At 51.6% G+C, this 14633-nt stretch overlaps 8 protein-coding genes across 8 annotated transcripts; 5 read left to right on the forward strand and 3 right to left on the reverse strand.

Annotated features, from left to right (window-relative positions):
• Positions 1-943: 943 nt before the first annotated feature.
• On the reverse strand, positions 944-2227 carry K460DRAFT_49520 (uncharacterized protein). The gene has a single exon (XM_040938457.1). It carries the CDS (start codon positions 1826-1828, stop codon positions 1184-1186), a length of 645 nt encoding a protein of 214 aa, XP_040789441.1. The 5' UTR covers positions 1829-2227; the 3' UTR covers positions 944-1183.
• Position 2228: 1 nt separating this feature from the next.
• Positions 2229-3630, reverse strand: K460DRAFT_425495 (uncharacterized protein). Its single transcript, XM_040938232.1, has 3 exons — positions 3300-3630; positions 2881-3241; positions 2229-2851 (listed from the first exon to the last, which is right to left on the reverse strand). Exons 1-3 carry the CDS (start codon positions 3570-3572, stop codon positions 2676-2678), a joined length of 810 nt encoding a protein of 269 aa, XP_040789442.1. The 5' UTR covers positions 3573-3630; the 3' UTR covers positions 2229-2675.
• A 466-nt stretch (positions 3631-4096) lies between these two features.
• K460DRAFT_413709 (DUF1264-domain-containing protein) lies at positions 4097-4888 on the forward strand (the record flags this gene model as incomplete). The annotated part of the gene is made up of 3 exons (XM_040937623.1): positions 4097-4186; positions 4237-4411; positions 4464-4888. The coding sequence occupies 3 exons, from the start codon at positions 4097-4099 to the stop codon at positions 4886-4888; spliced, it is 690 nt and encodes a 229-aa protein (XP_040789443.1).
• A 197-nt stretch (positions 4889-5085) lies between these two features.
• On the reverse strand, positions 5086-5789 carry K460DRAFT_278184 (uncharacterized protein; the record flags this gene model as incomplete). Its single annotated transcript, XM_040928232.1, has 2 exons — positions 5086-5262; positions 5313-5789. The coding sequence occupies 2 exons, from the start codon at positions 5787-5789 to the stop codon at positions 5086-5088; spliced, it is 654 nt and encodes a 217-aa protein (XP_040789444.1).
• A 542-nt stretch (positions 5790-6331) lies between these two features.
• On the forward strand, positions 6332-6905 carry K460DRAFT_49535 (uncharacterized protein). Its single transcript, XM_040938458.1, has one exon. The coding sequence runs from the start codon at positions 6464-6466 to the stop codon at positions 6803-6805; it is 342 nt and encodes a 113-aa protein (XP_040789445.1). The 5' UTR covers positions 6332-6463; the 3' UTR covers positions 6806-6905.
• Positions 6906-7005: 100 nt separating this feature from the next.
• On the forward strand, positions 7006-8240 carry K460DRAFT_374074 (eukaryotic translation initiation factor 4E type 3-A; the record flags this gene model as incomplete). Its single annotated transcript, XM_040934639.1, has 2 exons — positions 7006-7936; positions 8026-8240. 2 exons carry the CDS (start codon positions 7006-7008, stop codon positions 8238-8240), a joined length of 1146 nt encoding a protein of 381 aa, XP_040789446.1.
• A 406-nt stretch (positions 8241-8646) lies between these two features.
• K460DRAFT_329648 (protein elicitor peat 2) lies at positions 8647-9851 on the forward strand. Its single transcript, XM_040930750.1, has 2 exons — positions 8647-9005; positions 9122-9851. Exons 1-2 carry the CDS (start codon positions 8685-8687, stop codon positions 9641-9643), a joined length of 843 nt encoding a protein of 280 aa, XP_040789447.1. The 5' UTR covers positions 8647-8684; the 3' UTR covers positions 9644-9851.
• Positions 9852-11202: 1351 nt separating this feature from the next.
• Positions 11203-13857, forward strand: K460DRAFT_278146 (uncharacterized protein; the record flags this gene model as incomplete). The annotated part of the gene is made up of 5 exons (XM_040928227.1): positions 11203-11537; positions 11589-12178; positions 12240-12452; positions 12558-13278; positions 13326-13857. 5 exons carry the CDS (start codon positions 11203-11205, stop codon positions 13855-13857), a joined length of 2391 nt encoding a protein of 796 aa, XP_040789448.1.
• Between the last annotated feature and the right edge of the window lie 776 nt (positions 13858-14633).

The raw sequence follows: 14633 nt of genomic DNA on the forward strand, positions 1-14633 counted from the left end.
CATCAGCACTAGTTGGCAGGATAGAAGACCTTGGATCTCGTAGAGCGTAGAAAAAGAGAACATTAAGGGATTTGAATGAAAATCTGTGTTGCTCAAAGTATCGGGAATAAGAAGCGTTGCCACGTCGAAAGCTAGCTCGACCTCTCGCAACGTTGCCTGCTGCGCCATGTTTCCTTTCAAATATGCTGCGCTTTTCGTCCTACAGATTCTCACTATACGATCCAGCATTCAGATCGTCAATATATGTAATACAAGGTGAGAGAACGATGCTGGCGGAGCACGCGCACAGTTGTGTGCGAATAACAATGCGTACGGATGGCAGCACTGCGCGACAACCTCAAGCTCTTTTGGAAGACTAGGCGCGTAACTGCCGGGAAGTTAGGTAATGACCGCGTTTGTGTGGTGAGTCGGTGGACTGGGTGCGACATCTTCAGCCTCACTCACCGGAGCAAGGCTCAGCGCAGCAGCCTGCGACAGAGTGAAGCGTGCGGTACTCAACTCAACGTCTGACCAGGTCAAATCGCAGCCACCGAGATCGCTCCTTCCTCGAACCACCGCACAAGGCGATAGCATCAATGAAAAAGTGCTTAAAAAGCAGTCCAGCAAAAATTGCCCCACCGAGATTCGCGAACGAAGCTCGTAATAATCCTGTACCCCGCTGTGCAATGGAGACGAGACTATTAGATCAACCCAATCATTGAGCTGGGTGATCGCAAGAAGGTCTAAAAGGACTGTTAGCTGGAGACCAATGATCGGGGAGGGAAGGTACGAACAAGTATGATTTTTTGGGAAAGGTGCGACGGGCTGTTTATATACGCGAGGCAGGCGCGGCCCGAGCGTCGTTCACGTGTTCGCTTAGGTTAGGCAGGCGCGAGGGAGCCTGGCACGTGCGGAGATTGCGGTCGACGTCACCGTGCACAGCACATACACAAATTTATGAAGAGTTTAGAATGCATATAGTCCGTGCTCTGCTGGACGTCATCCGCAGTGGCTCCATCTGAAATTCAAACGATTAGGTTGCACGGGCGGTTCTTTAACAACTTCACATTCAATGAGCACGTTGGGCGCTTGGGGGCATGGCTCAACTTCTCCGTTTGCCATGTTCATCTTCATCTTCATAATCATAAACCGTTAAACCTTCAAGTCTCCACATCCAGTCCGCCTCGGTTCATGTTATCCACCGCTACAGTTTTCCCGAAAATAACTCCGCAAGGTAACGTAAGTACTCATCCGGGTGCTCCCTCGAGCTCTGGGTAGGCATCGCCCATTCTCCGCGGTTCCGTGTTGACATTCCATCCGGAATCGTGTCGCGATCCAACCTACATTCGGCCTCCCTAATATCCCAAATTCCAAGTCGCCGTTTCAATTGATTGATGAAGCGTTCGTGGCGAAGGAGGTGACGGTCCAGATTATTTGGTCGATAAACATCGATGACAGTTACCAAAAGGAAGGGTTTGAGACGTAGCAAGGCGGCCATGGCATCCCAAATGCCGATATTGTCGATATGGACGTGATTGTTGTCGTCATCGTTGTCGCCATCGAAATAGAAGGTGCAGCACTGATGGTAGTTCCAATCGGGTGGGACCACGATATTGAGGGTTCGAAGGTTTGGAGCAGTTGCTATTACGTCCACCAAGCCGTACACCAACCGATGCTGTATGAAATCCTCGGCGTTATATTTATAGCCCAAGATGGTTCCCGGTGGGTCAAATCCGTCGCCAAGATCAGAAAGCTCGTCTTCGTCAAGGTACAGCGCGAATCCCATGAATGGAGCGCCTATCGTCAACTGCTTTAGCCAGTTGAAGCTGTGTTTGGGCAAAAGTTGCATGACCTTGAGAAAGTCGTATTCTCGCCAGAATCGAAAGGTGTTTTCCCTATAAAGCACTTGAGCGGCCTCGGCATGTACCTGTTTGTTTAACCGAAGCAGGCCGACGCCTAGCTTCCTTTGGGAGTCTGACCGGAGTGTATTTTCGCAGTCGATGGGTTCGAAAGAGATGAGACAATAACGGTAGACATGTACTCGAAGTTCCGCGGGCAATCCGAGAAATGGAAATGGAGGACCGATCTGCCATGAGCGCTGTCAGCATTGCATCTTGCCTTATAACATAGCGCAAGCAGGGAAGACCTTACACGCTTTCGAATGTGTACTCGCTCCTGATGCAGCCGAGGAAACCTGTTATACGGCTCCAGGTCTTTATAAATGTAGGCGTACTCGATCCCATAAACTGGTTGCAAGTCGCCGTCCTCATCCTCCACCCACGTCTCCGGAAGTCTCGAGGGCAGGTGCTTTGGTTTAAGCGTGAGATCTTCGATGGCGTCACGAAGCGCAAAGCCTTGCTTGTCGCGTCTTTTACTCGCATGGCGTCGATTCATGTTGTCGAGGTAAAGGTTAGTCGACTTTGGTTGGAAGAGGGCAGTTGAATGGCGATGGTTGATTTGAGCCTGTTAAACCGAGCGAGTGTCGGGGCAGTCAGGCTTGTGGTAGACTGAAGAGCGGCGACTTGGCGTTCGCTAGATGTCTTGCGGAGGTGATAATAATGGCGTGGGGGGAAAGAGTGACTATCCGGAATCGGAGTTGGAGTCGTTGTACACGAAGTTGGGGACTGTGGTGGTTTATATATCGGTGGGGCTCCAGTTAAGCATTCACCCTTACCTACCATTTTGGGCAATAGCGCCTAGGCCTCGGTCGGCAACTCTTGCTGTTTAGCTCGCAATATCCTGTCCTCCGTCCCAGTCACCACCCTCAGAACAGTCGTGACTTCTTGAATTCTTTCAACTCTTCTCTCTCTTCGGGTGAATTCCAAGGATGTCCCCACCTTCAGACCTCGGTTCTTGCACATCGATTTGAGGGCTAAAAATGTATATTCATGTAAAACAAACGATATCGTATCGTAGAAATGTCTAGTGGTATGTATGGTGCACCTGGTAGCGAGTCAGCTGAGCTGTCGGGGCGAGTTTCTCGTATCCATTCGACTCCGATGCTCATCCTGGATCTCCTAATGGGTGGCACAATCATGGCTTCATGTTTGCCGTTGAGGGCAAATCTCATTGCCGTTTTCGTTTTCATGCTGGTGGTTCCCAAGATCTCCAAGATCCCCGTGTAATCCCTCCTTCGCCAAACTTGTCTTGCTAGCAGACCCCCATTCTCTTTCGCGTCCTTTTCGGCGATTTCGTTGGCTTCGGAGCCACTCTTCATCTTGGTTCTTCGCTTTCGACACTTGGACTCTAAGACTTCGCACCTCTGCTCCACGGGAATGTTAAGCAAGGAATGTTAAGCAAGGAATGTTACGTTTCTCTACTCTGTTGATGATATGGTTGCCATGAGAGGATAGGTAGAAGACAAGTCGCTGAGAGGGTAGGTTGCCGAGTGTCTGCTGAGTAGTACTCGGAGGGAAGTTGAAGTAGCGGTGGAGGCAGCATCCGACCGCCACCTGAGACGGTGGATTGGGCATATCTGTCAAGGTTGTCGTCGGAAGTCCACCTTTGGAAATCCTTTTCTGGTCTGGAACTGGACTCTCCGCCATATTGGGAAGTAATTGGAGAGGGGTTATATAACTTAAGTAGGTAAGCATTGCTCGACGCTATATAAGAAGAAGAATAGTGTTAGGGCAGTAACTTGTGAGAATATATACGATGAACTGATGATCCTTCTTCGAACCAGTTGCCTAGCTATTCTAATATAGTTAGGTAGAGATGGGAGATTGCTACGTGGAAGATGGCAAGCTAGCTAGAGACAAATTGATTGTACATAACATAGAAGCTATTAGACAGCAAACACTCTCCCTGCATTGTGTATACGCATACAAAGGCAATTGAAAACAAGATCGATGTGTATGCAGCAAACCGACCATTCGCGGTTCCCCTTGGGCAGGGTTCTAGTGGAGTGGAGGTCCAATGAAAAGTCATGATGACGTCAATCTTCCTTCATTGCTGTCTGACAAAGAGACGTTGCTCTTGATTAAATGTTTCGTTCAATCAATCACGCCAATAATCCGCAAGTCAATTTACGATCTCCGAGCTTTCTAATTGCGGCTTGACATATACCTGAAGGTGCTCTACCTCAGTGTCCGACATTGACGACAACAGATAGCAAACCATGGACGCGCTTCCTGTGACAAACAAGGCGGTTGGGGAGCCCGAGAGTTTTCAGAACAAGGTCTTGGAAACAGGTGCTGCTGTCTCTCAGGTACATCGTGTCGTGCTGCTTTGTTGTTTGTGTGTAGTAACATCTGTCAGGATTTCGCTCCGGTCAAAAGAATATGCGCCCATCTCAATGCGTTTCATGCGTATGCCCATGAGCCCAAGCGCGGTGCTGTGGAAGCGAACCATTACTGCGCTCACCTGAACGATGACGTGAGACAGTGCATCCTGTACGACTCGCCCAACCAGCCGGCACGAATCATCGGTATTGGTAAGTTTGCAACCATCTTCTGGTACGAGAGCGTGTGCTAAATACATTGCAGAGTATATGATCACGCCCAAACTCTACGATACTTTGGACGCCGAGGAGCAGAAGCTTTGGCACTCACACGTCTTCGAGGTCAAATCCGGGATGCTGATCATGCCCAGACCGTCCGGCATCCCAGAAGCCGCATGGGAGATTGCAGAGAATAAGGAGATGGAACAAGTCGTCCATCTTTACGGAAAGGTGTACCATCTCTGGCAGACTGATCGGGGAGATAAGCTGCCACTAGGACCGCCGCAGTTGATGACGAGCTATACGACTGCGGACCAGATGCCAGATTTTGAGAAGGTGGTCGAGGATAGAGACAAGAGGTTTGGCAGCGACTTCAGGCGGAAGAAGCAGGTTAGGGAGTACATTGAGGAGCCGAGGGTCCATGAAAACGCCGATGCAACATGGGCGAAAGGTGGCCATGGCCATGACTGAACGTTTGGTCGATGTATCGAGACGTTGTGGGTACCAGGAGCGATGAGCAGGGTGGGATCTCCGGTTTTGTGGCCTTCAATAGTCGAGTATCTATGGAACTTGGAGTCGTAATAGAATCTACTGCCTCCCATCTGGAAAATGCGAGCCTGAATAGCGTTGGCATGGCAGATATGAGATAGTCCATCGCCTCTCATTCTTCAAGAGCCCTGTGTATTGTGTACTTCTTGGATCTTCAACGACTCCATGGCCTTTTCGCGGCCCATAAGCTTGCCGAGTATGTCCTTTTCTTTCTCGCCGTCTTCGGTGTCGCTCTCGCTATCGGTGCTATCGGCTGCGTTCGGGTCTTTCGCTTCCAGGACACCGAGTCCAAGATCCTGGGCCAAGGTTAGCGACAGTCAGTCCATGTTCTCAGGATGCAGCCTACCATCTCGATATATTGCTCCTCATTCTCATCCTCGGTTGCCTCGAGGCTCTTCAGAGTACCGGCCTTCTTCTGCGCCTCCAGCTCCTCATTCGCAGCCTTCAGTTGTGGCAGGAACTCCTTCAGAAAATCGCGTATATCTGGGCCCATTTCCTCCTTGTCTAGCTTCATGACAGGCTTCTTTCCCCTGTTCGCCCGCAGATTCACCACGCCGTCCTGTGTCTGGTCCTCCATTTCGGTATCAACGTCGTCATTGTCGTTCTCATCGTCGCTCGACTCTTCGGAACTAGGCTCTTCGCTAGACTCGGATAACTCGCTCTCCGTATCTGACTCGTGATCGCTGGCTTCCGTGGAGTACTCGCCAACGCTTGTCGCTACGAGGGCGGATTCGTCGGACACAGAAGGCTCGGAGCTGTCGTCGCCAGAGACCCTGACACGCTTGCGCGAATGGGTGGACGGCTCGTGGGCGGACGAGGACATGATTAAGATTCCTTTCGAGGCTGCTGAGAGATGTAGAGTGTCTAGTGTGGTATGTCGGATATTTCGTGGCTTCGATTGGGTCTCGAGGTGGTCAGGGAAAAGTTGCGGAACAGGTCAAAATTTATTAAAGATGCGGGCGCGGGTAGTTCCGCGCCTACCCAACTTGGATGGAATCGTCACGACGTCAGATCTCTTGGCCGTCGCAAATCGTTTCTAGAGCCTATCCCACTCAAGTGTATTCTTTTTTAGCAATCGATCTATTTAAGAGACCGGAGAATTCTGATAGCCCCCATGCCTGACCCCAGCCGTGGTATAGTGCACTTAGTCTCCGCCAAGACGCCGCCGTCCGTCAAGTGGTTGGCTTGCGGGCCCCCGACGGGAGGCTCTTGTTGGTGTCAGCAGGCGTCATGAAACGGCGCGTTGAAACGCAACAACGGGCGGCTGCAGGTCGCGCGATGCTGACCTGTCGTCTACAGACCATCCTCCTTTAAGACCACAGCTGGCCGCACCGAACTCAACCTCACCTCTTCTTCGGCGTGCTATCCATCTTTGTTCCTCGCCTGTTCGAGTCGTCGATTTTCCTCAGTGGACCTCCCTGTTGTTGTTGCCCCTGCCCCACCTTGTGAAGTGCGGTGTCGAGTAGAAGATTGAACATCTGTAGGAACAGTATTGGTATGTACAAAATGTCGCTCCCTTCACCTCTTCGATTCCCGGTGTCTTCAACATCGTATCCCCTAAGCTTGGTCCCATTTCCTCTTGTCTTCGATGCCTATGCCCAGCCAGCTCGCTGTTCTCCATGGTGTGACTCTTACAACATTCAATATATCATCTTCCAAAGCCCCAGTATGCGTTTCTTGAGCCCCTCACTCATGAGTGGATTCGAGCCTATTTATTCTGCATCAAGTGTATCTTCCCTTATTTCCTATTTTCGACATCTCCGCTGTTCGCTATGCGACCGTCTTCACCAACCGTGGCCAACATTCACGTTCACCAATGTCGAGTTTTGCAGCTATTGAAGCGCCGCGAACAATAGCTGTGTCCCATGTGTCCTTCTTCACAACAAGGCTAGCAGTCGTAAAACTTTTCTTTTACGCCGTATTTGAATCTTCCCTATCCCACCAACGACTTCTCTACTTTCGATACTTCATTCATTCTCTTTGTCAATATCGAAACGTTCAACTTCTTTCTTCCTTCTTGTCTATATACCACCGTTACCATGACCGAGTCCGCTCGCCTCATTAGCATGCTCAGGGCATCTGCTGTTCACAAAGCTAACTGCGACAAGCCCCTCGATTACGGCTACTCACCCTGCGCGACTACCTCCCAAGTCCCTCAAGTCGAAACTGCACCTATCCGTCTTAAGGTTATTCCAGTATCCCTCCTCGAAGGCCTCATACACGCCAGTAAGCACGGTGTGCCTCGTCCGAACCAACCCCTGAGCGTCGACTTCAAAGTAGGCCTTGATCAAATTCTAAACACCCTCAACACCACCTTCTCGCGCGACGCCTCCGTCGTCGTTCCTAGCAAGGAGACCGCACACGACCTTGTCAACGATCTCGCCATCGAGAACTGCAAGCGCATCTTCGTTGTTCGCTCAAGCACCACTCAGCTCGAGAATATTGCTAACAATCTCGGTATCGCATTACTCTCTCCAACAATGGCCGGCCGATTCCCGGTGCTCAGCACCTCTGACCTCCCCCGAGCCTCTGCTGAAGAGCAGGCCGCCACTGCTTCGCCCGCCCGCGGCACCGCGATGCTCAACTCCATCTTCAAATCCGTGCGCGTCCCCGAGTTCCGCTTCAAATGGCTGTTCTGGGCCGAGAAGGGTCAGCAGTCCACTCCCAAAGACAAAGCTGCAAACTCGGAGGAATACTCGTCGCGACCCAAGCCATTGGGTGAGCAGATCATCAGTGTGCGGGAATTCTACCAGCACTTCAACAACATCCCTGTTGAGAGCTTGAAGCTGCGCGACTCGATACACCTCTTTCATTTGGGCATCAAGCCAGTTTGGGAGGATCCAAGAAATGCGCGCGGTGGCGCTTGGTACTTCAAGGTCAGCAAGGAGCTTGCCGCGCAATTCTGGCATGAGATGTGTCTTCTCGCCGTGGGAGACATTCTCCAGTCTGCCGTTGAGACAAAGCGAGACTGTAAGTTGATCATTATGTCCCCCTTCTTGCGAGGTTCCTTCCTTCTTCTCGCCTCCTTTTTCAGAAATGCGGCTGACTGGTATGATTAGCCTTCAACGACGACATCTGCGGCATCACCTACAGCGTCCGCTGGAACGCAGTCCAGATCGCCGTCTGGAACCGCGACGCAGAGAATGTGGCTGGGCGCGAGAAGCTGTTGGCTATCATTCTCGACAAGCTATCTCCCGAGCTGCAGCCGAAGAAGGAAGACAGCTACTGGTACAAGCCTCACAAGGAGCACAAGGGGTTTGTTGAGCAACAGTGAGCTTGTGCCGGTAGCTGGTCTTGGGTGCTAGGAGAGAGTAGCGGTTTGCGCAAAGATACTTTCTGGGAATTTCGGGTTTTGTAGAATAGACTTTTCAGCCCTTGGGGTTTGGATCTTTATAGGAACACATGCGGGTTGAACCTAGAGTTCCTATCGTGTGCTGAGCTCTACACTGCTCTGCTATGAGACATCTGATTGTAGCTACAGCGTGAGCTAGAAACCTCCAGCCCCAGCTACAATAGGCTCGCATGATCTTACAATACCTCTCTAAGTATATCCCGGGGTCCTGAGAGGTGTCTGATATCGAAGTATTGGGTTGGTGTATGCACCAATCACAAGGAAGTATCGCCGCATGAGCACGGACCACTGTCGATCCATGACAGCTTCTCACATTTCCACATCCCATCACCACATTCATCGCCCCATCCGCACCCCACACGCACCATGGCCGCCATACCCACGTCGCTCTTCCGTTGGGTCGTCCCCGCCGCCATTGGCGCTTCGGTTGTCCAGTCCTCCCTCTACGATGTCAAGGGAGGAACGCGGGCCGTCATCTTCGACCGACTCTCCGGAGTGAAGGAGCAGGTTGTGAACGAGGGCACACATTTCCTTGTCCCATGGCTACAGAAGGCCATTGTCTTCGATGTGCGGACAAGACCCAGGAACATCAGCACAACGACGGGCAGCAAGGATTTGCAGATGGTCACGCTTACGTTGAGAGTGTTGCATCGGCCGGAGGTCAAGCAGTTGCCTAAGATTTACCAGGTATGCTCCCCTTGATCCAGAGCACAATACTCTTACGGAAGTCCGTGGAGCGTGCATAGAACTGGAATTGGTGGTTCGACCAGGAGAGCACGAATAGCAAACTAACACTACCCCAGAACCTCGGCCTCGACTACGACGAGCGCGTCCTCCCCTCCATCGGTAACGAAGTACTCAAAGCCATCGTCGCACAGTTCGACGCTGCGGAACTCATCACCCAGCGTGAAGCTGTGTCGAATCGCATCCGCAACGACCTGCTCAAGCGCGCCAATGAATTCAACATTGCCCTCGAAGATGTCTCAATCACACACATGACCTTTGGCAAGGAGTTCACCAAGGCCGTCGAGGAGAAGCAGATTGCGCAGCAGGAAGCCGAGCGCGCGAGATTCATCGTCGAGAAGGCGGAGCAGGAGCGACAAGCGAACGTCATCCGCGCCGAGGGAGAGGCGGAGGCTGCGGATACCATCTCCAAGGCAGTAGCAAAGAGTGGTGATGGACTTGTGTTGATCAGGCGGATCGAGACGCAGAAGGATATCGCGCAGATGCTCAGCCGGAATCCGAATGTGAGTTACCTGCCTGGCGGGTCGGGCGGCGAGGGTGGAAAGAGCGGAGGTAACTTCTTGCTTGGCCTGAGGAGCTAGGTGGTGACGAAAATGTGGCAAAAAAGACGGAAAGACGAGAGAGCTTGAAGGAATGATTATTGCAAGGGAAAATGCATGGTCCGCGGTTACTGGCGCATGATTGCTGTACTATATACTCAACCTGCGGGCATGAAATACTTCTCTGTAAACGTAGGGAACTAGTCTCCTCTTATTGTCGCTTCCTTCTTCTGTGATATCCCTCCAGGTCGCAATGTTTTCTAATCCGTCGATCAGCCTTTTAACATCTTATCTTCCTAGTAAGCAAATCGCCCACCTAACCTGATAATGGCCTTGCGATTCACTCAACTTACAAGATATATTATTCTCCTTGGTATTACCCGTCTATACACTTCACCGCTCCCTTTTACTTCTTATTCAGAACGAAGGGGGTCATAATCTATAGGCAACCTAACACATAACGCACCAAACCTTCCATTCTACTCGGCCACCCACTCCTCTCAAAGCATATCCCCACCCGACAGTCCGAGATACATCAGCCTATCTCCTCACCAAAACAAATCTTGAAATCATGAAGCCATAGGATTCCCAGGTTCCAGGCAAATAACGTTTCACCCCATGCCTCGGCCCCAGAACCGCAAGGTTTCAGTATCGCATGGTCCCGATCGGGATTTAGAAACTGTATTCATGCGCTTTTGGAAAGTTTGTTTACAGAAATAGGTTCGCACTGGTGTCCGCATTTGGTGTTGACCTCATTTGATCGACAGGGGGGGTTGATCGCGGGGGTGTTTCGTGTGATCGTTGAAGGTTTATGGGAGGGTCTTGGCAAGAAGCTCGTTGATCATCTTTCTCGCCTGCTATGGTCGCGGTGTGTGATGAAAAGGCGCCTTCACGCTTCTCCATGCAGGCCACTCTCTATACGGATATTCTGCATACAGGTCATTCTTGGAATGTCCTCCGGTACAGGATAAAGATTCAGGCGACTAGTGCAAGGCGGCGTCGAGGCGCCATTCACGTTTAGTGTTCCAGCTATCGTTTCGCTACTGTGCAAGCTGCAATGCTGTATGCTGAGGCACCACGACAGTACCGGTAGAGCGGCCCTGTCACATCCTGGAAGCGGATCAACAATGCCGCGGAGCCTAAGAACATATTTCACGATCGTCTGAAAGATGGTTGCATGAGAAGGTCGCCAGATGTGGGACGCTGGAGGCTTCATCTCAAGGCAGCAACGGCAACACGGCAATCTCAGCTACCTATGAAGACCAGGTGAGATTACTGCGCCTCAATTTTGGTATGACCGTGACCGGTCTTTAGCTAGGCTCCGGCGACGAGAAGACGGTGTTGAGTCCTGAGGCACGACCAATGTGGCATGGGCGTGGCTGAGCTTTGATTCGAACCAATCACCTGCGATGTGGCATGAGCGTGGCTGAACACGTCCGTATCTCATCATGGGTGCGCTCACCGCCAGGCTTTCTTAGCCTTACTCCGCCCAGCCATCATCATGGCATACGAGTATATACAATGTGGTGATGACCGCGAGGGGGCGCGTCTGTCGCATACGTCTTTCCTTACGTCCTCAGACACTCACGCCCCACTCAGCGATGGCGATCCAGCAACGCAAGCAATCGAGCATCATCCTTACTTTCAAGGTGCTTCAGTTTGTTAACCAGCTTCGGCGTCGTGTCAAGCCGCGAAGACTCGAAGCCTCAATCGATCCAGTCCATCTTGGCACCGACACATCTCTTGGCCTCAATAGCATCTCCAATGGCTTGTCACGGATCAGCATCAAGGATGCGAAGCAGTCGCGTCGTGACGCCCACCGCGTCTGCAAGACACGCAAAACCGGGCCGAAGACATGCAGGCCATCACTAAGACTGCAGACACCGGGCTCGGATGTTTCCGCAATCCCAAACGTAACTAGCGATGAGGTGCAACAGTACGTTGAGGAAGCTTCTCGTTTGGTTTCGTCTACTAAGGTTTGCCGTAGTATGCTTAGTTCCGTCGACGGCAAGCTCAGCCCTGTAGGAAACGCATTCTCTTCCATTGCGGGTAGTAACAAGCTCTTTCTCAAACATAGCGGCTCGCCGATCTTTGAGGGCTGCTCCTTGAACCAGACGGTTCAACTCTTGGTAACAGTGCAGGATGCCATCGATGTCCTGTCCGACTGCCGCTTACAGTACGGCGATGGCTGGCTACTGGCCCAAGGCCACGATGTCGGACTAAACATGGACGAGAACTTCATTGCCAACTACGAGCATATGCTGCTACGACTCCGGGCGGAGTTGATCGAGGCTCTCGCACGCAAGGCCCTTGAAGAGCTACTCCGTGGTGGGCACGACAAGAAGCAGCGCAAAATGCTGAGCTGGTTTACTGAGTTTGCCGAGAAGCCGCAGCCTCTCAGTACGTCCTTTCCATGGACCATTAAACCCTCGCTCGCAGTGTTATGGGGTGTGTGCTGGATGTTTTACGATAGCCCTCCTGGAGAACAAGCGGCCAAATGTGGTAATGACCGCGTTCGGCAGGCTCGAGTACTCCGGCACCTTGACTTCCAATGGAATGCTCCAGCATCGTCCGACTGTAAGTTTCGCATGTTGTTGCTTCCCATGCTCACTGGGGTTTCAGTTGCTAAATTGGGTAGACCTTGACCTCGGCCGCGCGCTGATTGGTACGCAGCCGCAACACACTGCGCAACAGCAAACTGCGGGCAGCGAGAGTGTGGGCCTTGACAGCGATCTATTCCAGGCACGAAACACGGAAACCTGGGAATCCGATCTGAGTCCCATGGACTTTAGGCTCCCGAACCTAGCGGTTAGTCAGGCTGGTGTGAATCGGCCTCCCGCTAGGGCGGCATGTGCTGCGCCCCAGCCAAATATGGGTTAGTGCATCTTTGACTCACTCTACACAACGTGGTTTCACATGGGCAGCCTACAGTACCTCGCAGCTAACATCGGCCCAGGCCAAAGTACTTATTACGGCGCTGCCCAGCAACAGCTCCCCGTAGTTCCGTACGAGAATAATTATTTGCCTCACTTCCAAGGCAATCAGCCACTCACGGTGTACCCGCATCTTGGTCCCGACAGCCTTCATAACTCTTGGCATCCGTACTCTTCCTTGCCACAGCGAAGTCCGCGTCATCAGTTTTCTTCTCCACAAACTCCGAGTATTCAAGTCACCGGGGCGGCGGAAAGCCAACGGTTTACTCAGCCACACTCGGAATTCGCGTCCTTTGGTGGTATATATCAACTCCCTCGCCAGCCTCAGGCCTCGCCACTGAACCTCAATCCTCCCTTTGAATTCACACATCCACCATACATGATGGGGCCCACACTACCTTCCGATAGTACGACGGTGCAAGCGCCACAGATTACTATCAAGCACGAGCGAACCTCTTCAATCAACTCAAATAGTATGCCAACTCCGGTCAGCATATCAGGCCCTCACTCTCCTATGCTATCTCCAACGTCCGGCGAGCAAATGCATCTGGCGACAAGCCCCCATAATCACGATCGGCGCGACTCTGTTGACTCTTACGAGCAAGATGGCGACGATGACGGATCGCTACGTAAGAACCACAGCTACAAGCGCGCTGAAGAGCCACCGCGCAATAAAGATGGCAAGATGATGTGCAGGCATCGGGAATGTGCGGATCTATTCTTTGATCGCAAATGCGAATGGAGGTGCGTAACTCCGACATTCATACTGAACTTTACTAATTTGGCAATAGCAAACACATGGACAAGCACGATAGACCCTACAAGTGTCTCGTCAAAGGCTGCGAGAAGCTTCAAGGCTTCACCTACAGTGGCGGCCTTCTACGTCACGAGCGCGAGGTGCACAAGATGCATGGCGGAACCAAGAAGTCGCTATTCTGTCCTTTCGCGGACTGCAAGCGGAGCTCCGGCGCCGGCTTCACGCGGAAAGAGAATCTTGCCGAGCATATGCGCCGCGTACATCGCCGGACGAGCATGTCAGCAGATATGCACGGCTTGATTATTCGACGAGACATTATGGAGCGCAGCCCTATTCCAGAATCCCGCGTCGCTTCCCAGTCCCCGTATACGCGCGCCATTGACTTCCGCGAGGATGATGAGCTGACTCTGAAGCGCAAACGTGAGTCTGACTCTGGCCTTTTGGATCGCGGGAACGAGGAAATGCGTGCGGAGATCAAGAGGCTGAGGCAAGAGAACGAGGAGAAAGATACACGGTTGCGCGTGCTTGAGCAAGCTGTCACTGCGCTTCAACAGAATAACAGGTAACCATGAGTCACTTTCCTTTCGCGTCATTCTTAATGCATCATGAGAATTCAGGAGTTGGGGGATATTGCTTCATCACGGTTGGATCAAACTGCACCTCATACCCCATACCTCATACATTGTCGATATTCAGCAGAAAAGTCGCTCGTTGTACATACTACCGAGCGCCTTTCCTGTCTTTTTTTTATACCATAATGCTTTTGTACTTATTATCAGCATGTCTGGAACATGCCCGCTCACGAAAGATATACCAAGATTCGGATAGGGACAGAAGCGGTAGATACCACGCTCACTCATATCAGCGAGCTACGATTGTTTAGATATCACCTTACTTGCAACTGTATTCTTAATTTGTACTGATCGCTCGCTATTTAAAATGGAAATAATGTACTGTATATTCCTGAATCACTACGTTGTTGACGATGAAAATTCCAGCTCTTCACACTGCGTTCGTGGTATGAGGTTGAATTTGGCTTTCGGCCCCCATATCTATCGGTGTACCTCGTATCTCGCGCCCTCTTGATGCCTAGTAGGATTGCCTTACCCGTCTGTGTGGAGTGGACGCCTGACTTTGGACCCTTCACCCTAATCGAAGGGCGCACACACTGGATGCCTAAAGCGGCTAAAGAAACGAAACACCGCATCGAGTAGGATGAAGCGAGATGGCGCGCAGTCACGACATAGATGAAAAGATATTTGAAATACATTCCGAGGTGATCACTTCTCTCGCGCTACGCTCATATTAACAAAAGGCAGAGGTAGCGCTACCAAAGCGTCGA

The sequence above is a fragment of the Cucurbitaria berberidis genome (assembly GCF_010015615.1).
Source record: "Cucurbitaria berberidis CBS 394.84 unplaced genomic scaffold K460scaffold_2, whole genome shotgun sequence".
NCBI lineage: Eukaryota > Fungi > Ascomycota > Dothideomycetes > Pleosporales > Cucurbitariaceae > Cucurbitaria > Cucurbitaria berberidis.

Excerpts from the sequence above, each read along its gene's own strand:
- K460DRAFT_49520 (XM_040938457.1), bottom strand. The coding sequence starts at position 1,828 with ATGCAACTTTTGCCCAAACACAGCTTCAACTGGCTAAAGCAGTTGACG.
- K460DRAFT_425495 (XM_040938232.1), bottom strand. The coding sequence starts at position 3,572 with ATGCTTACCTACTTAAGTTATATAACCCCTCTCCAATTACTTCCCAAT. Across the intron at positions 3,242-3,299 it reads GCAACCATATCATCAACAGA|AGGTGCGAAGTCTTAGAGTC; the intron begins GTAGAGAAACGT and ends CCCGTGGAGCAG. Across the intron at positions 2,852-2,880 it reads CATTTCTACGATACGATATC|CCCTCAAATCGATGTGCAAG; the intron begins GTTTGTTTTACA and ends ATACATTTTTAG.
- K460DRAFT_49535 (XM_040938458.1), top strand. The coding sequence starts at position 6,464 with ATGTACAAAATGTCGCTCCCTTCACCTCTTCGATTCCCGGTGTCTTCA.
- K460DRAFT_329648 (XM_040930750.1), top strand. The coding sequence starts at position 8,685 with ATGGCCGCCATACCCACGTCGCTCTTCCGTTGGGTCGTCCCCGCCGCC. Across the intron at positions 9,006-9,121 it reads AGTTGCCTAAGATTTACCAG|AACCTCGGCCTCGACTACGA; the intron begins GTATGCTCCCCT and ends ACACTACCCCAG.